Source organism: Scyliorhinus torazame, chromosome 14 (assembly GCF_047496885.1).
Source record: "Scyliorhinus torazame isolate Kashiwa2021f chromosome 14, sScyTor2.1, whole genome shotgun sequence".
NCBI classification, from domain to species: domain Eukaryota; kingdom Metazoa; phylum Chordata; class Chondrichthyes; order Carcharhiniformes; family Scyliorhinidae; genus Scyliorhinus; species Scyliorhinus torazame.
This window is the reverse complement of record NC_092720.1, coordinates 225264838-225290422: the sequence shown is the minus strand read 5'-3', so window position 1 is coordinate 225290422 and position 25585 is coordinate 225264838. Positions and strand designations below refer to the sequence as shown.

Below are 25585 nucleotides of genomic sequence, written 5' to 3'. Positions count from 1 at the left end.
TGGACACATTGCCCTTGGTCCCCAACTCCAAATCATCTGTGTAAATTGTGAACAATTGTGGGCCCAACACTGATCCCTGAGGGACACCACTAGCTACTGATTGCCAACCAGAGAAACACCCATTAATCCCCACTCTTTGCTTTCTATTCATTAACCAATCCTCTATCCATGCTACTACTTTTCCCTTAATGCCATGCATCTTTATCTTATGCAGCAACCTTTTGTGTGGCACCTTGTCAAAGGCTTTCTGGAAATCCAGATATACCACATCCATTGGCTCCCCGTTATCTACCGCACTGGTAATGTCCTCAAAATATTCCACTAAATTAGTTATGCACGAATTTCCCTTTATGAACCCATGCTGCGTCTGCCCAATGGGACAATTTCCATCCAGATGCCTCGCTATTTCTTCCTTGATGATAGATTCCAGCATCTTCCCTACTACCGAAGTTAAGCTCACTGGCCTATAATTGCCCGCTTTCTGCCTACCTCCTTTTTTAAACAGTGGTGTCACGTTTGCTAATTTCCAATCCGCCGGGACCACCCCAGAGTCTAGTGAATTTGGGTAAATTATCACTAGTGCATTTACAATTTCCCTAGCCATCTCTTTTAGCACTCTGGGATGCATTCCATCAGGTCCAGGAGACTTGTCGACCTTTAACCCCATTAGCTTGCCCCTCACTACCTCCTTGGTGATAACAATCCTCTCAAGGTCCTCACCTGTCATAGCTTCATTTCCATCAGTCACTGGCATGTTATTTGTGTCTTCCACTGTGAAGACCGACCCAAAAAACCTGTTCAGTTCCTCAGCCATTTCCTCATCTCCCATTATTAAATCTCCCTTCCCATCCTCTAAAGGACCAATATTTACCTTAGCCACTCTTTTTTGTTTTATGTATTTGTAGAAACTTTTACTATCTTTTTATATTCTGAGCAAGTTTACTCTCATAATCTATCTTACTCTTCTTTATAGCTTTTTTAGTAGCTTTCTGTTCCCCCTAAAGGTTTCCCCGTCCTCTAGTCTCCCACTAATCTTTACCACTTTGTATGCTTTTTCCTTCAATTTGATACTCTCCCTTATTTCCTTAGATATCCACGGTCGATTTTCCCTCTTTCTACCGTCCTTCCTTTTTGTTGGTATAAACCTTTGTTGAGCACTGTGAAAAATCACTAACAATCCATATTGGCCCAATCGCAACTCCCGAGACATGTCCAGTGTGCACTGGTGTTTCGTACTGACTTTGGGCCAGTAAACCTGTTGGTCTTGTGTCCGCAATGCTTCTAAATAATGTACTTTCCTTCTATTTCAGATCTGACCAAGCTGGAGGTTGCTGCAGGGAGCGATGTTATATTCCCTGGACCACAAAATCCACAGAGCTTTCAAATAGCCGGGTGGCTTTTTGAGAACCACATAAATGCAGACATCATCGAATTTTTCCTGAGGGGCAGTACTCCCTCCCATCGCATCAACCGCCAATACCGAAACCGAGTCACCTGTAATGCAACCCAGATGAGTTTTCAACTGAAAAATGTGCAGGAATCCGATGCTGGGAACTACAAATTCATTAACCGACGTCTCGACATGATCGTAATGCAAGTAATACTCAGCGTGTTCAGTAAGCACAGTAAATCTGTCTATTTGATTATATTTGTTCATATAATGGGTGCGATCTCCCCCCCGCCCTTTATGTCTCCTGTGCTGAAGTAGTTTACAACACCCAGGGGTATAATCCTAACTGAAACGGGTCCTTAACCTGTCTTTGTAAACACCAGAACCACCAAATCTCTCCACCCCTCCAAGCTCTCTAAATTGTCAGATTCCTTATCCAAAAATCCAAAGAACAAAGAACAAAGAAATGTACAGCACAGGAACAGGCCCTTCGGCCCTCCAAGCCCGTGCCGACCATGCTGCCCGACTAAACTACAATCTTCTACACTTCCTGGGTCCGTATCCCTCTATTCCCATCCTATTCATGTATTTGTCAAGATGCCCCTTAAATGTCCCTATCGTCCCTGCTTCCACCACCTCCTCCGGTAGCGAGTTCCAGGCACCCACTACCCTCTGCGTAAAAACTTGCCTCGTACATCTACTCTAAACCTTGCCCCTCTCACCTTAAACCTATGCCCCCTAGTAATTGACCCCTCTACCCTGGGGAAAAGGTCTCTGACTATCCATTCTGTCTATGCCCCTCATAATTTTGTAGACCTCTATCAGGTCGCCCCTCAACCTCCATCGTTTCAGTGAGAACAAACCAAATTTATTCAACCGCTCCTCATAGCTAATGCCCTCCATACCAGGCAACATTCTGGTGAATCTCTTCTGCACCCTCTCTAAAGCCTCCACATCCTTCTGGTAGTGTGGCGACCAGAATTGAACACTATACTCCAAGTGTGGCCTAACTAAGGTTCTATACAGCTGCAACATGACTTGCCAATTCTTATACTCAATGCCCCGGCCAATGAAGGCCAGCATGCCGTATGCCTTCTTGACTACCTTCTCCACCTGTGTTGCCCCTTTCAGTGACCTGTGGACCTGTACTCCTAGATCTCTTTGACTGTCTCTTGAGGGTTCTATCATTCAGAAGGGGCTGTTTTAGCACAGTGGGCTAAATAGCTGGCTTGCAATGCAGAACAAGGCCAGCAGCACGGGTTCAATTCCCGTACCGGCCTCCCCGAACAGGCGCCAGAATGTGGCGACTAGGGGCTTTTCACAGCAACTTCATTGAAGCCTACTTGTGATAATAAGCTATTATTATTCACTGTATATTCCCTACCTGCATGAGACCTTCCAAAATGCATTACCTCACATTTGTCCGGATTAAACTCCATCTGCCATCTCTCTGCCCAAGTCTCCAAACGATCTAAATCCTGCTGTATCCTCCGACAGTCCTCATCGCTATCCGCAATTCCACCAACCTTTGTGTCGTCTGCAAACTTACTAATCAGACCAGTTACATTTTCCCCAAAATCATGTATACTACAAACAGCAAAGGTCCCAGCATTGATCCCTGTGGAACACCACTGGTCACAGCCCTCCAATTAGAAAAGCATCCCTCCATTGCTACTCTCTGCCTTCTATGACCTAGCCAGATTCTGTATCCACCTTGCCAGCTCACCCCTGATCCCGTGTGACTTCACCTTTTGTACTAGTCTACCATGAGGGACCTTGTCAAAGGCCTTACTGAAGTCCATATAGACAACATCTACTGCCCTACCTGCATCAATCATCTTAGTGACCTCCTCGAAAAACTCTGTCAAGTTAGTGAGACACGACCTCCCCTGTCCCGCTGTGGAGGGGCAGTGATGGGGTCGGTGTTTACCCTGTCCCGCTGTGGAGGGGCAGTAATGGGGTCGGTGTTTACCCTGCCCGCTGTGGAGGGGCAGTGATGGAGTCGGTGTTTACCCTGCCCGCTGTGGAGGGGCAGTGATGGGGTCGGTGTTTACCCTGTCCCGCTGTGGAGGGGCAGTGATGGGGTCGGTGTTTACCCTGCCCGCTGTGGAGGGACAGTGATGGGGTCGGTGTTTACCCTGCCCGCTGTGGAGGGGCAGTGATGGAGTCGGTGTTTAACCTGTCCCGCTGTGGAGGGGCAGTGATGGGGTCGGTGTTTACCCTGTCCCGCTGTGGAGGGGCAGTGATGGAGGCGGTGTTTACCCTGTCCCGCTGTGGAGGGGCAGTGATGGGGTCGGTGTTTACCCTGCCCGCTGTGGAGGGGCAGCAATGGGGTCGGTGTTTACCCTGTCCCGCTGTGGAGGGGCAGTGATGGAGTCGGTGTTTACCCTGTCCCGCTGTGGAGGGGCAGTGATGGGGTCGGTGTTTACCCTGTCCCGCTGTGGAGGGGCAGTGATGGGGTCGGTGTTTACCCTGCCCGCTGTGGAGGGGCAGCAATGGGGTCGGTGTTTACCCTGTCCCGCTGTGGAGGGACAGTGATGGAGTCGGTGTTTACCCTGTCCCGCTGTGGAGGGGCAGTGATGGGGTCGGTGTTTACCCTGTCCCGCTGTGGAGGGGCAGTGATGGGGTCGGTGTGTACCCTGTCCCGCTGTGGAGGGGCAGTGATGGGGTCGGTGTTTACCCTGCCCGCTGTGGAGGGGCAGTGATGGGGTCGGTGTTTACCCTGCCCGCTGTGGAGGGGCAGTGATGGGGTCAGTGTTTACCCTGTCCGCTGTGGAGGGGCAGTGATGGGGTCAGTGTTTACCCTGCCCGCTGTGGAGGGGCAGTGATGGGGTCGGTGTTTACCCTGTCCCGCTGTGGAGGGGCAGTGATGGGGTCGGTGTTTATCCTGCCCGCTGTGGAGGGGCACTAATGGAGTCAGTGTGTACCCTACCCGCTGTGGAGGGGCAGTGATGGGGTCGGGGTTTACCCTGCCCGCTGTGGAGGGGCAGTGATGGAGTCGGTGTTTACCCTGCCCGCTGTGGAGGGGCAGTGATGGGGTCGGTGTTTACCCTGTCCCGCTGTGGAGGGGCAGTGATGGGGTCGGTGTTTACCCTGCCCGCTGTGGAGGGGCAGTGATGGGGTCGGTGTTTACCCTGTCCCGCTGTGGAGGGGCAGTGATGGAGTCGGTGTTTACCCTGTCCCGCTGTGGAGGTGCAGTGATGGGGTCGGTGTTTACCCTGCCCGCTGTGGAGGGACAGTGATGGGGTCGGTGTTTACCCTGCCCGCTGTGGAGGGGCAGTGATGGAGTCGGTGTTTACCATGTCCCGCTGTGGAGGGGCAGTGATGGGGTCAGTGTTTACCCTGTCCCGCTGTGGAGGGGCAGTGATGGAGTCGGTGTGTACCCTGCCCGCTGTGGAGGGGCAGTGATGGGGTCGGTGTTTACCCTGTCCCGCTGTGGAGGGGCAGTGATGGGGTCGGTGTTTACCCTGCCCGCTGTGGAGGGGCAGTGATGGAGTCGGTGTTTACCCTGCCCGCTGTGGAGGGGCAGTGATGGGGTCGGTGTTTACCCTGCCCGCTGTGGAGTGGCAGTGATGGGGTCGGTGTTTACCCTGCCCGCTGTGGAGGGGCAGTGATGGGGTCGGTGTTTACCCTGCCCGCCGTGGAGGGGCAGTGATGGAGTCGGTGTTTACCCTGCCCGCTGTGGAGGGGCAGTGATGGAGTCGGTGTTTACCCTGCCCGCTGTGGAGTGGCAGTGATGGGGTCGGTGTTTACCCTGTCCCGCTGTGGAGGGGCAGTGATGGGGTCGGTGTTTACCCTGTCCCGCTGTGGAGGGGCAGTGATGGGGTCGGTGTTTACCCTGCCCGCTGAGGAGGGGCAGTGATGGGGTCGGTGTGTACCCTGCCCGCTGTGGAGGGGCAGTGATGGAGTCGGTGTTTACCCTGCCCGCTGAGGAGGGGCAGTGATGGGGTCGGTGTTTACCCTGCCCGCTGTGGAGGGGCAGTGATGGGGTCGGTGTTTACCCTGTCCCGCTGTGGAGGGGCAGTGATGGGGTCGGTGTTTACCCTGCCCGCTGTGGAGGGGCAGTGATGGGGTCGGTGTTTACCCTGTCCCGCTATGGAGGGGCAGTGATGGAGTCGGTGTTTACCCTGCCCGCTGTGGAGGGGCAGTGATGGAGTCGTGTGTACCCTGTGCGCTGTGGAGGGGCAGTGATGGGGTCGGTGTTTACCCTGCCCGCTGTGGAGGGGCAGTGATGGAGTCGGTGTGTACCCTGCCCGCTGTGGAGGGGCAGTGATGGGGTCGGTGTTTACCCTGCCAGCTGTGGAGGGGCAGTGATGGAGTCGGTGTTTACCCTGCCCGCTGACGAGGGGCAGTGATGGGGTCGGTGTGTACCCTGCCCGCTGTGGAGGGGCAGTGATGGGGTCGGTGTTTACCCTGCCCGCTGTGGAGGGGCAGTGATGGGGTCGGTGTTTACCCTGCCCGCTGTGGAGGGGCAGTGATGGAGTCGGTGTGTACCCTGCCCGCTGTGGAGGGGCAGTGATGGGGTCGGTGTTTACCCTGCCCGCTGTGGAGGGGCAGTGATGGGGTCGGTGTTTACCCTGCCCGCTGTGGAGGGGCAGTGATGGGGTCGGTGTTTACCCTGCCCGCTGTGGAGGGGCAGTGATGGGGTCGGTGTTTACCCTGCCCGCTGTGGAGGGGCAGTGATGGGGTCGGTGTTTACCCTGCCCGCTGTGGAGGGGCAGTGATGGAGTCGGTGTTTACCCTGCCCGCTGTGGAGGGGCAGTGATGGAGTCGGTGTTTACCCTGCCCGCTGTGGAGTGGCAGTGATGGGGTCGGTGTTTACCCTGTCCCGCTGTGGAGGGGCAGTGATGGGGTCGGTGTTTACCCTGTCCCGCTGTGGAGGGGCAGTGATGGGGTCGGTGTTTACCCTGCCCGCTGAGGAGGGGCAGTGATGGGGTCGGTGTTTACCCTGTCCCGCTGTGGAGGGGCAGTGATGGGGTCGGTGTTTACCCTGCCCGCTGTGGAGGGGCAGTGATGGGGTCGGTGTTTACCCTGCCCGCTGTGGAGGGGCAGTGATGGGGTCGGTGTTTACCCTGCCCGCTGTGGAGGGGCAGTGATGGGGTCGGTGTTTACCCTGTCCGCTGTGGAGGGGCAGTGATGGGGTCGGTGTTTACCCTGCCCTCTGTGGAGGGGCAGTGATGGGGTCGGTGTTTACCCTGCCCGCTGTGGAGGGGCAGTGATGGGGTCGGTGTTTACCCTGCCCGCTGTGGAGGGGCAGTGATGGGGTCGGTGTTTACCCTGCCCGCTGTGGAGGGGCAGTGATGGGGTCGGTGTTTACCCTGCCCGCTGTGGAGGGGCAGTGATGGGGTCGGTGTTTACCCTGCCCTCTGTGGAGGGGCAGTGATGGGGTCGGTGTTTACCCTGCCCGCTGTGGAGGGGCAGTGATGGGGTCGGTGTTTACCCTGTCCCGCTGTGGAGGGGCAGTGATGGGGTCGGTGTTTACCCTGCCCGCTGTGGAGGGGCAGTGATGGAGTCGGTGTTTACCCTGCCCGCTGTGGAGGGGCAGTGATGGGGTCGTTGTTTACCCTGCCCGCTGTGGAGGGGCAGTGATGGAGTCGGTGTTTACCCTGCCCGCTGTGGAGGGGCAGTGATGGAGTCGGTGTTTACCCTGTCCGCTGTGGAGGGGCAGTGATGGGGTCGGTGTTTACCCTGCCCGCTGTGGAGGGGCAGTGATGGGGTCGGTGTTTACCCTGCCCGCTGTGGAGGGGCAGTGATGGGGTCGGTGTGTACCCTGCCCGCTGTGGAGGGGCAGTGATGGGGTCGGTGTTTACCCTGCCCGCTGTGGAGGGACAGTGATGGGGTCGGTGTTTACCCTGTCCCGCTGTGGAGGGGCAGTGATGGGGTCGGTGTTTACCCTGCCCGCTGTGGAGGGGCAGTGATGGGGTCGGTGTTTACCCTGCCCGCTGTGGAGGGGCAGTGATGGGGTCGGTGTGTACCCTGCCCGCTGTGGAGGGGCAGTGATGGGGTCGGTGTTTACCCTGCCCGCTGTGGAGGGGCAGTGATGGGGTCGGTGTTTACCCTGCCCGCTGTGGAGGGGCAGTGATGGAGTCGGTGTTTACCCTGCCCGCTGTGGACGGGCAGTGATGGAGTCGGTGTTTACCCTGTCCCGCTGTGGAGGGGCAGTGATGGGGTCGGTGTTTACCCTGTCCCGCTGTGGAGGGGCAGTGATGGGGTCGGTGTTTACCCTGCCCGCTGTGGAGGGGCAGTGATGGGGTCGGTATTTACCCTGTCCCGCTGTGGAACATAGAACATAGAACAATACAGCGCAGTACAGGCCCTTCGGCCCACGATGTTGCACCGAAACAAAAGCCATCTAACCTACACTATGCCATTATCATCCATATGTTTAGCCAAAAAACTTTTAAATGCCCTCAATGTTGGCGAGTTCACTACTGTAGCAGGTAGGGCATTCCACGGCCTCACTACTCTTTGCGTAAAGAACCTACCTCTGACCTCTGTCCTATATCTATTACCCCTCAGTTTAAAGTTATGTCCCCTCGTGCCAGCCATATCCATCCGCGGGAGAAGGCTCTCACTGTCCACCCTATCCAACCCCCTGATCATTTTGTATGCCTCTATTAAGTCTCCTCTTAACCTTCTTCTCTCCAACGAAAACAACCTCAAGTCCGTCAGCCTTTCCTCATAAGATTTTCCCTCCATACCAGGCAACATCCTGGTAAATCTCCTCTGCACCCGCTCCAAAGCCTCCACGTCCTTCCTATAATGCGGTGACCAGAACTGTACGCAATACTCCAAATGCGGCCGGGCCAGAGTTCTGTACAGCTGCAACATGACCTCCCGACTCCGGAACTCAATCCCTCTACCAATAAAGGCCAACACTCCATAGGCCTTCTTCACAACCCTATCAACCTGGGTGGCAACTTTCAGGGATCTATGTACATGGACACCTAGATCCCTCTGCTCAGCCACACTTTCAAGAACTTTACCATTAGCCAAATATTCCGCATTCCTGTTATTCCTTCCAAAGTGAATCACCTCACACTTCTCTACATTAAACTCCATTTGCCACCTCTCAGCCCAGCTCTGCAGCTTATCTATATCCCTCTGTAACCTGCTACATCCTTCCACACTATCGACAACACCACCGACTTTAGTATCGTCTGCAAATTTACTCACCCACCCTTCTGCGCCTTCCTCTAGGTCATTGATAAAAATGACAAACAGCAACGGCCCCGGAACAGATCCTTGTGGTACTCCACTTGTGACTGTACTCCATTCTGAACATTTCCCATCAACCACCACCCTCTGTCTTCTTTCAGCTAGCCAATTTCTGATCCACATCTCTAAATCACCCTCAATCCCCAGCCTCCGTATTTTTTGCAATAGCCTACCGTGGGGAACCTTATCAAACGCTTTGCTGAAATCCATATACACCACATCAACTGCTCGACCCTCGTCTACCTGTTCAGTCACCTTCTCAAAGAACTCAATAAGGTTTGTGAGGCATGACCTACACTTCACAAAGCCATGCTGACTATCCCTGATCATATTATTCCTATCTAGATGATTATAAATCTTGTCCCTTATAATCCCCTCCAAGACTTTACCCACTACAGACGTGAGGCTCACCGGTCTATAGTTGCCGGGGTTGTCTCTGCTCCCCTTTTTGAACAAAGGGACCACATTTGCTGTCCTCCAGTCCTCTGGCACTATTCCTGTAGCCAATGATGACATAAAAATCAAAGCCAAAGGTCCAGCAATCTCTTCCCTGGCCTCCCATAGAATCCTAGGATAAATCCCATCAGGTCCCGGGGACTTATCTATTTTCAGCCTGTCCAGAATTGCCAACACCTCTTCCCTACGTACCTCAATGCCATCTATTCTATTAGCCTGGGGCTCAGCATTCTCCTCCACAACATTATCTTTTTCCTGAGTGAATACTGACGAAAAATATTCATTTAGTATCTCGCCTATCTCTTCAGACTCCACACACAATTTCCCATCCCTGTCCTTGACTGGTCCTACTCTTTCCCTAGTCATTCGCTTATTCCTGACATACCTATAGAAAGCTTTTGGGTTTTCCTTGATCCTTCCTGCCAAATACTTCTCATGTCCCCTCCTTGCTCGTCTTAGCTCTCTCTTTAGATCCTTCCTCGCTACCTTGTAACTATCCATCGCCCCAACCGAAACTTCACACCTCATCTTCACATAGGCCTCCTTCTTCCTCTTAACAAGAGATTCCACTTCCTTGGTAAACCACGGTTCCCTCGCTCGACGCCTTCCTCCCTGTCTGACCGGTACATACTTATCAAGAACACGCAGTAGCTGATCCTTGAACAAGCCCCACTTATCCAGTGTGCCCAACACTTGCAGCCTACTTCTCCACCTTATCCCCCCCAAGTCACGTCTAATGGCATCATAATTGCCCTTCCCCCAGCTATAACTCTTGCCCTGCGGTGTATACTTATCCCTTTCCATTATTAACGTAAACGTCACCGAATTGTGGTCACTGTCCCCAAAGTGCTCTCCTACCTCCAAATCCAACACCTGGCCTGGTTCATTACCCAAAACCAAATCCAACGTGGCCTCGCCTCTTGTTGGCCTGTCAACATATTGTTTCAGGAAACCCTCCTGCACACACTGTACAAAAAACGACCCATCTATTGTACTCGAACTATATATTTTCCAGTCAATATTTGGAAAGTTAAAGTCTCCCATAATAACTACCCTGTTACTTTCGCTCATATCCAGAATCATCTTCGCCATCCTTTCCTCTACATCCCTAGAACTATTAGGAGGCCTATAAAAAACTCCCAACAGGGTGACCTCTCCTTTCCTGTTTCTAACTTCAGCCAATACTACCTCGGAAGAAGAGTCCCCATCTAGCATCCTCTCCGCCACCGTAATACTGCTCTTGACTAGCAGCGCCACACCTCCCCCTCTTTTGCCTCCTTCTCTGAGCTTACTAAAACACCTAAACCCCGGAACCTGCAACATCCATTCCTGTCCCTGCTCTATCCATGTCTCCGAAATGGCCACAACATCGAAGTCCCAGGTACCAACCCACGCTGCCAGTTCCCCTACCTTGTTTCGTATACTCCTGGCATTGAAGTAGACACACTTCAAACCACCTACCTGAACTCTGGCCCCCTCCTGCGACGTCAAATCTGTGCTCCTGACCTCTATACTCTCATTCTCCCTTACCCTAAAACTACAATCCAGGTTCCCATGCCCCTGCTGCATTAGTTTAAACCCCCCCAAAGAGCACTAACAAATCTCCCCCCCAGGATATTTGTGCCCCTCAGGTTCAGATGTAGACCATCCTGTCTGTAGAGGTCCCACCTTCCCCAGAAAGAGCCCCAGTTATCCAAAAATCTGAAACCCTCCCGCCTGCACCATCCCTGTAGCCACGTGTTTAAATGCTCTCTCTCCCTATTCCTCATCTCACTATCACGTGGCACGGGCAACAACCCAGAGATAACAACTCTGTTTGTTCTAGTTCTGAGCTTCCATCCGAGCTCCCTGAAAGCCTGCCTGACATCCTTGTCCCCTTTCCTACCTATGTCGTTAGTGCCAATGTGGACCACGACTTGGGGCTGCTCCCCCTCCCCCCTAAGGACCCGGAAAACACGATCCGAGACATCACGTACCCTTGCACCTGGGAGGCAACATACCAAACGTGAGTCTCTCACGCTCCCACAAAATCTCCTATCTGTGCCCCTGACTATAGAGTCCCCAATTACTAATGCTCTGCTCCTCTCCCCCCTTCCCTTCTGAGCAACAGGGACAGACTCTGTGCCAGAGGCCCGTACCCCATGGCTTACCCCTGGTAAGTCGTCCCCCCCCACAAGTATCCAAAGCGGTATACTTGTTTCTCAGGGGAACGACCGCAGGGGATCCCTCCACTAACTGCTTCTTCCCAGTCCCTCTTACAGTTACCCATCTATCTCCAATCTTTGGTGTAACTAATTCCCTGAAGCTGCTATCTATGACCCCTTCTGCCTCCCGAATGATCCGAAGTTCTTCCAACTCCAGCTCCAGTTCCCTAACTCGGTCTTGGAGGAGCTGGAGATGGCAGCACTTCCTGCAGGTAAAATCAGCAGGGACACTAACTGCATCCCTCACCTCAAACATCCTGCAGGAGGAACATTGCACTCCCTTCCCTGCCATCCCTCTAACTTTCTACCAAGATCTGGCTAAAAAATAATAATAATATAATAAAATATGGTACTTACCTCAGACCAATGGGTTTTATTATTAGGTTAGAGGAGGAGGGCGGGTGGGAGACACTACACGTGTAGTGTCTCGGGTTTCCTCTCCACCAGAATTTATTGGTGAGGGTCTTCCCAGACGTCCGCGGGTCGACTTCCTGTTCCCGCCTAAAAAACTAATTTAAAATAAAAAAAAAGAAAAAATTCTCAGCTCCTGCTGAAATTGACTAACCAGCCAGCTCCACTCCCGCCGAAATCGACTGGCCTGCCCCTGCAAAGACAAGTGCTTTTAAAGGTTGACTTACCTCCCAGCAACCTCCTTCCGCAATGCTCCCGCTGAAACTGACTCACCACTCACCAGCTGTTCTCCCGCCGAAATCGACTGTGTTCTGGGAGTGAGATCGCTGGTTTGTGTTCCCGGAGTGAGATCGCTGGTTTGTGTTCCCGGAGTGAAATCGCTGGTTTGTGTTCTGGGGGTGAGATCGCTGGTTTGTGTTCTGGGGGTGAGATCGCTTTTTTGTGTTCTGGGAGTGAGATCGCTGGTTTGTGTTCCTTGGTGTGAGATCGCTGGTTTGTGTTCTGGGTGTGAGATCGCTGGTTTGTGTTCCTTGGAGTGAGATCGCTGGGTTGTGTTCTGGAAGTGAGATCGCTGGTTTGTGTTCCCTGGAGTGAGATTTCTGGTTTGTGTTCTGGGAGTGAGATCGCTGGTTTGTGTTCTGGGAGTGAGATCGTTTTTTTGTGTTCTGGGAGTGAGATCACTGGTTTGTGTTCTGGGAGTGAGATCGCTGGTTTGTGTTCTGGGAGTGAGATCGCTGGTTTGTGTTCATTGAAGTGAGATCGCTGGTTTGTGTTCGCTGGAGTGAGATCGCTGGTTTGTATTCTCTGGAGTGAGATCGCTGGTTTGTGTTCTGGGAGTGAGATCGCTGGTTTGTGTTCTGGGAGTGAGATCGCTGGTTTGTGTTCTCTGGAGTGAGATCGCTTGTTTGTGTTCTGGGAGTGAGATCGCCTTTTTGTGTTCTGTGAGTGAGATCACTGGTTTGTGTTCTGGGAGTGAGATCGCTGGTTTGTGTTCTGGGAGTGAGATCGCTGGTTTGTGTTCATTGAAGTGAGATCGCTGGTTTGTGTTCGCTGGAGTGAGATCGCTGGTTTGTGTTCATTGAAGTGAGGTCGATGGTTTGTGTTCGCTGGAGTGAGATCGCTGGTTTGTATTCTGGGAGTGAGATCGCTGGTTTGTGTTCCCGGAGTGAGATCGCTGGTTTGTGTTCCCGGAGTGAAATCGCTGGTTTGTGTCCTGGGAGTGAGATCGCTGGTTTGTCTTCTGGGGGTGAGATCGCTGTTTTGTGCTCTGGGAGTGAGATCGCTGGTTTGTGTTCTGGGTGTGAGATCCCTGGTTTGTGTTCCTTGGAGTGAGATCGCTGGGTTGTGTTCTGGGAGTGAGATCGCTGGTTTGTGTTCCCTGGAGTGAGATTAATGGTTTGTGTTCTGGGAGTGAGATCGCTGGTTTGTGTTCTGGGAGTGAGATCGTTTTTTTCTGTTCTGGGAGTCAGATCACTGGTTTGTGTTCCTTGGATTGAGATCGCTGGGTTGTGTTCTGGGAGTGAGATCGCTGGTTTGTGTTCCCTGGAGTGAGATTAATGGTTTGTGTTCTGGGAGTGAGATCGCTGGTTTGTGTTCTGGGAGTGAGATCGTTTTTTTCTGTTCTGGGAGTCAGATCACTGGTTTGTGTTCTGGGAGTGAGATCGCTGGTTTGTGTTCTGGGAGTGAGATCGCTGGTTTGTGTTCATTGAAGTGAGATCGCTGGTTTGTGTTCGCTGGAGTGAGATCGCTGGTTTGTGTTCTCTGGAGTGAGATCGCTGGTTTGTGTCCTGGGAGTGAGATCGCTGGTTTGTGTTTTCTGGAGTGAGTCGCTGGTTTGTGTTCTGGGAGTGAGATCCCTGGTTTGTGTTGAGGGAGTGAGATCGCTGGTTTGTGTTCTGCGAGTGAGATCGCTGGTTTGTGTTCTGGGAGTGAGATCGCTGGTTTTTGTTCTGGGAGTGAGATCCCTGGTTTGTGTTCAGGGAGTGAGATCCCTGGTTTGTGTTCTCTGGAGTGAGATCGCTGGGTTGTGTTTCTCGGGAATGAGATCGCTGGTTTGTGTTTTCTGGAGTGAGATCGCTGGTTTGTGTCTGGGAGTGAGATCGCTGGTTTGTGTTCCTGGAGTGAGATCGCTGGTATGTGTTCTGGGAGTGAGATCGCTGGTTTGTGTTCTGGGAGTGAGATCGCTGGTTTGTGTTCCCTGGAGTGAGATCGCTGGTTTGTGTTCCTGGAGTGAGATCGCTGGTTTGTGTTCTTGGAGTGACATCGCTGGTTTGTGTTCTCTGGAGTGAGATCGCTGGTTTGTGTTCCTGGAGTGAGATCGCTGGTTTGTGTTCCCTGGAGTGAGATCGCTGGTTTGTGTTCTGGGAGTGAGATCGCTGGTTTGTGTTCCCTGGAGTGAGATCGCTCTTTTGTGTTCCTGGAGAGAGATCGCTGGTTTGTGTTCTGGGAGTGAGATCGCTTGATTGTGTTCTGGGAGTGACATCGCTGGTTTGTGTTCTGGGAGTGAGATCGCTGGTTTGTGTTCCCTGGAGTAAGATCGCTGGTTTGTGTTCCTGGAGTGAGATCGCTGGTTTGTGTTCCCTGGAGTGAGATCGCTGGTTTGTGTTCCTGGAGTGAGATCACTGGTTTGTGTTCTGGGAGTGAGATCGCTTGATTGTGTTCCCAGGACTGAGATCGCTGGCTTGTGTTCTGGGAGTGAGATCGCTGGTTTGTGTTCTGGGAGTGAGATCGCTGGTTTGTGTTCACTGGAGTGAGATCGCTGGTTTGCGTTCATTGAAGTGAGATCGCTGGTTTGTGTTCGCTGCAGTGAGATCGGTGGTTTGTGTTCTGGGAGTGAGATCACTGGTTTGTGTTTTCTGGAGTGAGATCGCTGGTTTGTGTTCTGGTAGTGAGATCGCTGGTTTGTGTTCCTGGAGTGAGATCGCTGGTTTGTGTTCCCTGAGTGAGATCGCTGGTTTGTGTTCTGGGAGTGAGATCGCTGGTTTGTGTTCTGGGGGTGAGATCGCTTTTTTGTGTTCTGGGAGTGAGATCGCTAGTTTGTGTTGCTTGGAGTGAGATCGCTGGTTTGTGTTCTGGGAGTGAGATCGCTGGTTTGTGTTCTGGGTGTGAGATCGCTGGTTTGTGTTCTGGGTGTGAGATCGCTGGTTTGTGTTCTGGGTGTGAGATCGCTGGTTTGTGTTCTGGGTGTGAGATCGCTGGTTTGCGTTCATTGAAGTGAGATCGCTGGTTTGTGTTCGCTGCAGTGAGATCGGTGGTTTGTGTTCTGGGAGTGAGATCACTGGTTTGTGTTTTCTGGAGTGAGATCGCTGGTTTGTGTTCTGGGAGTGAGATCGCTGGTTTGTGTTCCTGGAGTGAGATCGCTGGTTTGTGTTCCCGGAGTGAGATCGCTGGTTTGTGTTCTGGGAGTGAGATCGCTGGTTTGTGTTCTGGGGGTGAGATCGCTTTTTTGTGTTCTGGGAGTGAGATCGCTAGTTTGTGTTGCTTGGAGTGAGATCGCTGGTTTGTGTTCTGGGAGTGAGATCGCTGGTTTGTGTTCTGGGTGTGAGATCGCTGGTTTGTGTTCTGGGTGTGAGATCGCTGGTTTGTGTTCTGGGTGTGAGATCGCTGGTTGTGTTCTGGGTGTGAGATCGCTGGTTTGTGTTCCTTGGAGTGAGATCGCTGGGTTGTGTTCTGGGAGTGAGATCGCTGGTTTGTGTTCCCTGGAGTGAGATTTCTGGTTTGTGCTCTGGGAGTGAGATCGCTGGTTTGTGTTCTGGGAGTGAGATCGCTGGTTTGTGTTCTGGGAGTGAGATCGTTTTTTTGCGTCTGGGAGTGAGATCACTGGTTTGTGTTCTGGGAGTGAGATCGCTGGTTTGTGTTCTGGGAGTTAGATCGCTGGTATGTGTTCTGGGAGTGAGATCGCTGGTTTGTGTTCTGGGAGTGAGATCGCTGGTTTGTGTTCCCTGGAGTGAGATCGCTGGTTTGTGTTCCTGGAGTGAGATCGCTGGTTTGTGTTCCCTGGAGTGAGATCGCTGGTTTGTGTACTGGGAGTGAGATCGCTGGTTTGTGTTCCCTGGAGTGAGATCGCTGGTTTGTGTTCTGGGAGTGAGATCGCTTGATTGTGTTCTGGGAGTGACATCACTGGTTTGTGTTCTGGGATTGAGATCGCTGGTTTGTGTTCCCTGGAGTGAGATCGCTTGTTTGTGTTCCCTGGAGTGAGATCGCTGGTTTGTGTTCCTGGAGTGAGATCGCTGGTTTGTGTTCCCTGGAGTGAAATCGCTGGTTTGTGTTCCTGGAGTGAGATCGCTGGTTTGTGTTCTGGGAGTGAGATCGCTTGATTGTGTTCCCAGGACTGAGATCGCTGGCTTGTGTTCTGGCAGTGAGATCGCTGGTTTGTGTTCCTGGAGTGAGATCGCTGGTCTGTGTTCCCTGGAGTGAGATCGCTGGTTTGTGTTCCTGGAGTGAGATCGCTGGTTTGTGTTCTGGGAGTGAGATCGCTGGTTTGTGTTCTGGGAGTGAGATCGCTGGTTTGTGTTCACTGGAGTGAGATCGCTGGTTTGCGTTCATTGAAGTGAGATCGCTGGTTTGTGTTCGCTGCAGTGAGATCGCTGGTTTGTGTTCTGGGAGTGAGATCACTGGTTTGTGTTTTCTGGAGTGAGATCGCTGGTTTGTGTTCTGGGAGTGAGATCGCTGGTTTGTGTTCCCGGAGTGAGATCGCTGGTTTGTGTTCCCGGAGTGAGATCGCTGGTTTGTGTTCTGGGAGTGAGATCGCTTTTTTGTGTTCTGGGAGTGAGATCGCTAGTTTGTGTTGCTTGGAGTGAGATCGCTGGTTTGTGTTCTGCGAGTGAGATCGCTGGTTTGTCTTCTGGGTGTGAGATCGCTGGTTTGTGTTCCTTGGAGTGAGATCGCTGGGTTGTGTTCTGGGAGTGAGATCGCTGGTTTGTGTTCCCTGGAGTGAGATTTCTGGTTTGTGTTCTGGGAGTGAGATCGCCGGTTTGTGTTCTGGGAGTGAGATCGTTTTTTTGCGTTCTGGGAGTGAGATCACTGGTTTGTGTTCTGGGAGTGAGATCGCTGGTTTGTGTACTGGGAGTGAGATCGCTGGTTTGTGTTCCCTGGAGTGAGATCGCTGGTTTGTGTTCCTGGAGTGAGATCGCTGGTTTGTGTTCCCTGGAGTGAGATCGCTGGTTTGTGTACTGGGAGTGAGATCGCTGGTTTGTGTTCCCTGGAGTGAGATCGCTGGTTTGTGTTCTGGGAGTGAGATCGCTTGATTGTGTTCTGGGAGTGACATCACTGGTTTGTGTTCTGGGAGTGAGATCGCTGGTTTGTGTTCCCTGGAGTGAGATCGCTTGTTTGTGTTCCCTGGAGTGAGATCGCTGGTTTGTGTTCCTGGAGTGAGATCGCTGGTTTGTGTTCCCTGGAGTGAAATCGCTGGTTTGTGTTCCTGGAGTGAGATCGCTGGTTTGTGTTCTGGGAGTGAGATCGCTTGATTGTGTTCCCAGGACTGAGATCGCTGACTTGTGTTCTGGCAGTGAGATCGCTGGTTTGTGTTCTGGGAGTGAGATCGCTGGTTTGTGTTCACTTGAGTGAGATCGCTGGTTTGCGTTCATTGAAGTGAGATCGCTGGTTTGTGTTCGCTGGAGTGAGATCGCTGGTTTGTGTTCTGTGAGTGAGATCGCTGCTTTGTGTTTTCTGGAGTGAGATCGCTGGTTTGTGTTCTGGGATTGAGATCGCTGGTTTGTGTTCCCGGAGTGAGATCGCTGGTTTGTGTTCCCGGAGTGAGATCGCTGGTTTGTGTTCTGGGAGTGAGATCGCTGGTTTGTGTTCTGGGGGTGAGATCGCTTTTTTGTTTTCTGGGAGTGAGATCGCTGGTTTGTGTTCTGGGAGTGAGATCGCTGGTTTGTGTTCTGGGAGTGAGATCGCTGGTTTGTGTTGCTTGGAGTGAGATGGCTGGTTTGTGTTCTGAGAGTGAGATCGCTGGTTTGTGTTCTGGGTGTGAGATCGCTGGTTTGTGTTCCTTGGAGTGAGATCGCTGGGTTGTGTTCTGGGAGTGAGATCGCTGGTTTGTGTTCCCTGGAGTGAGATTTCTGGTTTGTGTTCTGGGAGTGAGATCGTTGGTTTGTGTTCTGGTAGTGAGATCGTTATTTTGCATTCTGGGAGTGAGATCACTGGTTTGTGTTCTGGGAGTGAGATCGCTGGTTTGTGTTCTGGGAGTGAGATCGCTGGTTTGTATTCTGGGAGTGAGATCGCTGGTTTGTGTTCATTGAAGTGAGATCGCTGGTTTGTGTTCGCTGGAGTGAGATCGCTGGTTTGTGTTCTCTGGAGTGAGATCGCTGGTTTGTGTTCTGGGAGTGAGATCGCTGGTTTCTGTTCCTTGGAGTGAGATCGCTGGGTTGTGTTCTGGGAGTGAGATCGCTGGTTTGTGTTTTCTGGAGTGAGATCGTTGGTTTGTGTTCTGGGAGTGAGATCCCTGGTTTGTGTTCAGGGAGTGAGATCGCTGGTTTGTGTTCTGGGAGTGAGATCGCTGGTTTGTGTTCTGGGAGTAAGATCGCTGGTTTGTGTTCTGGGAGTGAGATCCCTGGTTTGTGTTCTGGGAGTGAGATCCCTGGTTTGTGTTCTCTCGAGTGAGATCGCTGGGTTGTGTTTCTCTGGAACGAGATCGCTGGTTTGTGTTGTCTGGGAGTGAGATCGCTGGTTTGTGTTCCTGGAGTGCGATCGCTGGAATGTGTTCTGGGAGTGAGATCGCTGGTTTGTGTTCTGGGAGTGAGATCCCTGGTTTGTGTTCTGGGAGTGAGATCCCTGGTTTGTGTTCTTTCGAGTGAGATCGCTGGGTTGTGTTTCTCTGGAATGAGATCGCTGGTTTGTGTTGTCTGGGAGTGAGATCGCTTGATTGTGTTCCCAGGACTGAGATCGCTGGCTTGTGTTCTGGGAGTGAGATCGCTGGTTTGTGTTCTGGGAGTGAGATCGCTGGTTTGTGTTCACTGGAGTGAGATCGCTGGTTTGCGTTCATTGAAGTGAGATCGCTGGTTTGTGTTCGCTGGAGTGAGATCGCAGGTTTGTGTTCTGGGAGTGAGATCGCTGGTTTGTGTTTTCTGGAGTGAGATCGCTGGTTTGTGTTCTGGGAGTGAGATTGCTGGTTTGTGTTCCCAGAGTGAGATCGCTGGTTTGTGTTCCCGGAGTGAGATCGCTGGATTGTGTTCTGGGAGTGAGATCGCTGGTTTGTGTTCTGGGGGTGAGATCGCTTTTTTGTGTTCTGGGAGTGAGATCGCTGGTTTGTGTTCCTTGGAGTGAGATGGCTGGTTTGTGTTCTGAGAGTGAGATCGCTGGTTTGTGTTCTGGGTGTGAGATCGCTGGTTTGTGTTCCTTGGAGTGAGATCGCTGGGTTCTGTTCTGGGAGTGAGATCGCTGGTTTGTGTTCCCTGGAGTGAGATTTCTGGTTTGTGTTCTGGGAGTGAGATCGCTGGTTTGTGTTCTGGTAGTGAGATCGTTATTTTGCGTTCTGGGAGTGAGATCGCTGGTTTGTGTTCTCTGGAGTGAGATCGCTGGTTTGTGTTCTGGGAGTGAGATCGCTGTTTTCTGTTCCTTGGAGTGAGATCGCTGGGTTGTGTTCTGGGAGTGAGATCGCTGGTTTGTGTTTTCTGGAGTGAGATCGTTGGTTTGTGTTCTGGGAGTGAGATCCCTGGTTTGTGTTCAGGGAGTGAGATCGCTGGTTTGTGTTCTGGGAGTGAGATCGCTGGTTTGTGTTCTGGGAGTAAGATCGCTGGTTTGTGTTCTGGGAGTGAGATCCCTGGTTTGTGTTCTGGGAGTGAGATCCCTGGTTTGTGTTCTCTCGAGTGAGATCGCTGGGTTGTGTTTCTCTGGAATGAAATCGCTGGTTTGTGTTGTCTGGGAGTGAGATCGCTGGTTTGTGTTCCTGGAGTGCGATCGCTGGTATGTGTTCTGGGAGTGAGATCGCTGGTTTGTGTTCTGGGAGTGAGATCCCTGGTTTGTGTTCTGGGAGTGAGATCCCTGGTTTGTGTTCTTTCGAGTGAGATCGCTGGGTTGTGTTTCTCTGGAATGAGATCGCTGGTTTGTGTTGTCTGGGAGTGAGATCGCTGGTTTGTGTTCCTGGAGTGCGATCGCTGCTATGTGTTCTGGGAGTGAGATCACTGGTTTGTGTTCTGGGAGTGAGATCGCTGGTTTGTGTTCCCTGGAGTGAGATCGCTGGTTTGTTTTCCTGGAGTGAGATCGCTGGTTTGTGTTCAGGGAGTGACATCGCTGGTTTGTGTTCTCTGGAGTGAGATCGCTCGTTTGTGTTCCTGGAGTGAGATCGCTGGTTTGTGTTCTGGGAGTGAGATCGCTTGATTGTGTTCCCAGGATTGAGATCGCTGGCTTGTGTTCTGGGAGTGAGATCGCTGGTTTGTGTTCACTGGAGTGAGATCGCTGGTTTGCGTTCTGGGAGTGAGATCGCTGGTTTGTGATCCCTGGAGTGAGCTCACTGGTTTGTGTTCTGGGAGTGAGATCGCTGGTTTGTGTTCTCTGGAGTGAGATCGCTGGTTTGTGTTCTGGGAGGGAGATCGCTGGTTTGTGTTCTGGGAGTGAGATCGCTGGTTTGTGTTCCCTGGAGTGAGATCGCTGGTTTGTGTTCCTGGAGTGAGATCGCTGGTTTGTGTTATGGGAGTGAGATCGCTGGTTTGTGTTCTCTGGAGTGAGATCGCTGGTTTGTGTTCTGGGAGTGAGATCGCTGGATTGTGTTCCCAGGACTGAGATCGCTGGTTTATGTTCTCTGGAGTGAGATCGCTGGTTTGTGTTCTCTGGAGTGAGATCGCTGGTTCGTGTTCTGGGAGTGAGATCGCTGGTTTGTGTTCCCTGCAGTGACATCATTGGTTTGTGGTCTCTGGAGTTAGATCGCTAGTTTGTGGTCTGGGAGTGAGATCGCTGGTTTGTGTTCTGGGAGTGAGATCGCTGGTTTGTGTTCTCTGGAGTGAGATCGCTGGTTTGTGTTCTGGGAGTGAGATCGCTGGTTTGTGTTCAGGGAGTGAGATAGCTGGTTTGTGTTCTGGGAGGGAGATCGCTGGTTTGTGTTCTGGGAGTGAGATCGCTGGTTTGTGTTCCCTGGAGTGAGATCGCTGGTTTGTGTTCCTGGAGTGAGATCGCTGGTTTGTTTTTTCTGGAGTGAGATCGCTGGTTTGTGTTCTGGGAGTGAGATCGCTGGTTTGTGTTCCCGTAGTGAGATCGCTGGTTTGTGTTCCCGGAGTGAGATCGCTGGTTTGTGTTCTGGGAGTGAAATCGCTGGTTTGTGTTCTGGGGGTGAGATCGCTTTTTTGTGTTCTGGGAGTGAGATCGCTGGTTTGTGTTCCTTGGAGTGAGATCACTGGTTTGTGTTCTGAGAGTGAGATTGCTGGTTTGTGTTCTGGGTGTGAGATCGCTGGTTTGTGTTCCTTGGAGTGAGATCGCTGGGTTGTGTTCTGGGAGTGAGATAGCTGGTTTGTGTTCCCTGGAGTGAGATTTCTGGTTTGTGTTCTTGGGAGTGAGATCGCTGGTTTGTATTCTGGGAATGAGATCGCTTTTTTGTGTTCTGGGAGTGAGATCACTGGTTTGTGTTCTGGGAGTGAGATCGCTGGTTTGTGTTCTGGGAGTGAGATCGTTGGTTTGTGTTCATTGAAGTGAGATCGCTGGTTTGTGTTCGCTGGAGTGAGATCGCTGGTTTGTGTTCCCTAGAGTGAGATCGCTGTCTTGTGTTCTGGGAGTGAGATCGCTGGTTTCTGTTCCTTGGAGTGAGATCGCTGGGTTGTGTTCTGGGAGTGAGATCGATGGTTTGTGTTTTCTGGAGTGAGATCGATGGTTTGTGTTCTGGAAGTGAGATCCCTGGTTTGTGTTCAGGGAGTGAGATCAGTGGATTGTGTTCCCAGGACTGAGATCGCTGTTTTGTGTTTTCTGGAGTGAGATCGCTGGTTTGTGTTCTCTGGAGTGAGATCGCTGGTTCGTGTTCTGGGAGTGAGATCCCTGGTTTGTGTTCCCTGGAGTGAGATCGCTGGTTTGTGTTCTGGGAGTGAGATCGCTGGTTTGTGTTCTGGAAGTGAGATAGCTGGTTTGTGTTCTGGGAGTGAGATCGCTGGTTTGTGTTCTGAGAGTGAGATCGCTGGTTTGTGTTCCTGGAGTGAGATCGCTGGTTTGTGTTCCTGGAGTGAGATCGCTGGTTTGTGTTCTGGGAGTGAGGTCTCTGGTTTGTGTTCTCTGGAGTGAGATCGCTGGTTTGTGTTCACTGGAGTGAGATCGCTGGTTTGCGTTCATTGAAGTGAGATCGCTGGTTTGTGTTCGCTGCAGTGAGATCGCTGGTTTGTGTTCTGGGAGTGAGATCACTGGTTTGTGTTTTCTGGAGTGAGATCGCTGGTTTGTGTTCTGGGAGTGAGATCGCTGGTTTGTGTTCCCGGAGTGAGATCGCTGGTTTGTGTTCCCGGAGTGAGATCGCTGGTTTGTGTTCTGGGAGTGAGATCGCTTTTTTGTGTTCTGGGAGTGAGATCGCTAGTTTGTGTTGCTTGGAGTGAGATCGCTGGTTTGTGTTCTGCGAGTGAGATCGCTGGTTTGTCTTCTGGGTGTGAGATCGCTGGTTTGTGTTCCTTGGAGTGAGATCGCTGGGTTGTGTTCTGGGAGTGAGATCGCTGGTTTGTGTTCCCTGGAGTGAGATTTCTGGTTTGTGTTCTGGGAGTGAGATCGCCGGTTTGTGTTCTGGGAGTGAGATCGTTTTTTTGCGTTCTGGGAGTGAGATCACTGGTTTGTGTTCTGGGAGTGAGATCGCTGGTTTGTGTACTGGGAGTGAGATCGCTGGTTTGTGTTCCCTGGAGTGAGATCGCTGGTTTGTGTTCCTGGAGTGAGATCGCTGGTTTGTGTTCCCTGGAGTGAGATCGCTGGTTTGTGTACTGGGAGTGAGATCGCTGGTTTGTGTTCCCTGGAGTGAGATCGCTGGTTTGTGTTCTGGGAGTGAGATCGCTTGATTGTGTTCTGGGAGTGACATCACTGGTTTGTGTTCTGGGAGTGAGATCGCTGGTTTGTGTTCCCTGGAGTGAGATCGCTTGTTTGTGTTCCCTGGAGTGAGATCGCTGGTTTGTGTTCCTGGAGTGAGATCGCTGGTTTGTGTTCCCTGGAGTGAAATCGCTGGTTTGTGTTCCTGGAGTGAGATCGCTGGTTTGTGTTCTGGGAGTGAGATCGCTTGATTGTGTTCCCAGGACTGAGATCGCTGACTTGTGTTCTGGCAGTGAGATCGCTGGTTTGTGTTCTGGGAGTGAGATCGCTGGTTTGTGTTCACTTGAGTGAGATCGCTGGTTTGCGTTCATTGAAGTGAGATCGCTGGTTTGTGTTCGCTGGAGTGAGATCGCTGGTTTGTGTTCTGTGAGTGAGATCGCTGCTTTGTGTTTTCTGGAGTGAGATCGCTGGTTTGTGTTCTGGGATTGAGATCGCTGGTTTGTGTTCCCGGAGTGAGATCGCTGGTTTGTGTTCCCGGAGTGAGATCGCTGGTTTGTGTTCTGGGAGTGAGATCGCTGGTTTGTGTTCTGGGGGTGAGATCGCTTTTTTGTTTTCTGGGAGTGAGATCGCTGGTTTGTGTTCTGGGAGTGAGATCGCTGGTTTGTGTTCTGGGAGTGAGATCGCTGGTTTGTGTTGCTTGGAGTGAGATGGCTGGTTTGTGTTCTGAGAGTGAGATCGCTGGTTTGTGTTCTGGGTGTGAGATCGCTGGTTTGTGTTCCTTGGAGTGAGATCGCTGGGTTGTGTTCTGGGAGTGAGATCGCTGGTTTGTGTTCCCTGGAGTGAGATTTCTGGTTTGTGTTCTGGGAGTGAGATCGTTGGTTTGTGTTCTGGTAGTGAGATCGTTATTTTGCATTCTGGGAGTGAGATCACTGGTTTGTGTTCTGGGAGTGAGATCGCTGGTTTGTGTTCTGGGAGTGAGATCGCTGGTTTGTATTCTGGGAGTGAGATCGCTGGTTTGTGTTCATTGAAGTGAGATCGCTGGTTTGTGTTCGCTGGAGTGAGATCGCTGGTTTGTGTTCTCTGGAGTGAGATCGCTGGTTTGTGTTCTGGGAGTGAGATCGCTGGTTTCTGTTCCTTGGAGTGAGATCGCTGGGTTGTGTTCTGGGAGTGAGATCGCTGGTTTGTGTTTTCTGGAGTGAGATCGTTGGTTTGTGTTCTGGGAGTGAGATCCCTGGTTTGTGTTCAGGGAGTGAGATCGCTGGTTTGTGTTCTGGGAGTGAGATCGCTGGTTTGTGTTCTGGGAGTAAGATCGCTGGTTTGTGTTCTGGGAGTGAGATCCCTGGTTTGTGTTCTGGGAGTGAGATCCCTGGTTTGTGTTCTCTCGAGTGAGATCGCTGGGTTGTGTTTCTCTGGAACGAGATCGCTGGTTTGTGTTGTCTGGGAGTGAGATCGCTGGTTTGTGTTCCTGGAGTGCGATCGCTGGAATGTGTTCTGGGAGTGAGATCGCTGGTTTGTGTTCTGGGAGTGAGATCCCTGGTTTGTGTTCTGGGAGTGAGATCCCTGGTTTGTGTTCTTTCGAGTGAGATCGCTGGGTTGTGTTTCTCTGGAATGAGATCGCTGGTTTGTGTTGTCTGGGAGTGAGATCGCTTGATTGTGTTCCCAGGACTGAGATCGCTGGCTTGTGTTCTGGGAGTGAGATCGCTGGTTTGTGTTCTGGGAGTGAGATCGCTGGTTTGTGTTCACTGGAGTGAGATCGCTGGTTTGCGTTCATTGAAGTGAGATCGCTGGTTTGTGTTCGCTGGAGTGAGATCGCAGGTTTGTGTTCTGGGAGTGAGATCGCTGGTTTGTGTTTTCTGGAGTGAGATCGCTGGTTTGTGTTCTGGGAGTGAGATTGCTGGTTTGTGTTCCCAGAGTGAGATCGCTGGTTTGTGTTCCCGGAGTGAGATCGCTGGATTGTGTTCTGGGAGTGAGATCGCTGGTTTGTGTTCTGGGGGTGAGATCGCTTTTTTGTGTTCTGGGAGTGAGATCGCTGGTTTGTGTTCCTTGGAGTGAGATGGCTGGTTTGTGTTCTGAGAGTGAGATCGCTGGTTTGTGTTCTGGGTGTGAGATCGCTGGTTTGTGTTCCTTGGAGTGAGATCGCTGGGTTCTGTTCTGGGAGTGAGATCGCTGGTTTGTGTTCCCTGGAGTGAGATTTCTGGTTTGTGTTCTGGGAGTGAGATCGCTGGTTTGTGTTCTGGTAGTGAGATCGTTATTTTGCGTTCTGGGAGTGAGATCGCTGGTTTGTGTTCTCTGGAGTGAGATCGCTGGTTTGTGTTCTGGGAGTGAGATCGCTGTTTTCTGTTCCTTGGAGTGAGATCGCTGGGTTGTGTTCTGGGAGTGAGATCGCTGGTTTGTGTTTTCTGGAGTGAGATCGTTGGTTTGTGTTCTGGGAGTGAGATCCCTGGTTTGTGTTCAGGGAGTGAGATCGCTGGTTTGTGTTCTGGGAGTGAGATCGCTGGTTTGTGTTCTGGGAGTAAGATCGCTGGTTTGTGTTCTGGGAGTGAGATCCCTGGTTTGTGTTCTGGGAGTGAGATCCCTGGTTTGTGTTCTCTCGAGTGAGATCGCTGGGTTGTGTTTCTCTGGAATGAAATCGCTGGTTTGTGTTGTCTGGGAGTGAGATCGCTGGTTTGTGTTCCTGGAGTGCGATCGCTGGTATGTGTTCTGGGAGTGAGATCGCTGGTTTGTGTTCTGGGAGTGAGATCCCTGGTTTGTGTTCTGGGAGTGAGATCCCTGGTTTGTGTTCTTTCGAGTGAGATCGCTGGGTTGTGTTTCTCTGGAATGAGATCGCTGGTTTGTGTTGTCTGGGAGTGAGATCGCTGGTTTGTGTTCCTGGAGTGCGATCGCTGCTATGTGTTCTGGGAGTGAGATCACTGGTTTGTGTTCTGGGAGTGAGATCGCTGGTTTGTGTTCCCTGGAGTGAGATCGCTGGTTTGTTTTCCTGGAGTGAGAT

At 51.9% G+C, this 25585-nt stretch overlaps 1 protein-coding gene across 1 annotated transcript in view; it reads left to right on the top strand.

Annotated features, from left to right (window-relative positions):
* Window positions 1-25585, top strand: part of LOC140389188 (hemicentin-1-like) — a 252044-nt gene that overhangs the window by 99830 nt on the left and 126629 nt on the right. Inside the window, exon 2 of the mRNA XM_072473350.1 lies at window positions 1311-1616. Coding sequence (XP_072329451.1) covers window positions 1311-1616 — 306 coding nt within the window. The remainder of the gene's footprint in view (window positions 1-1310; window positions 1617-25585) is intronic.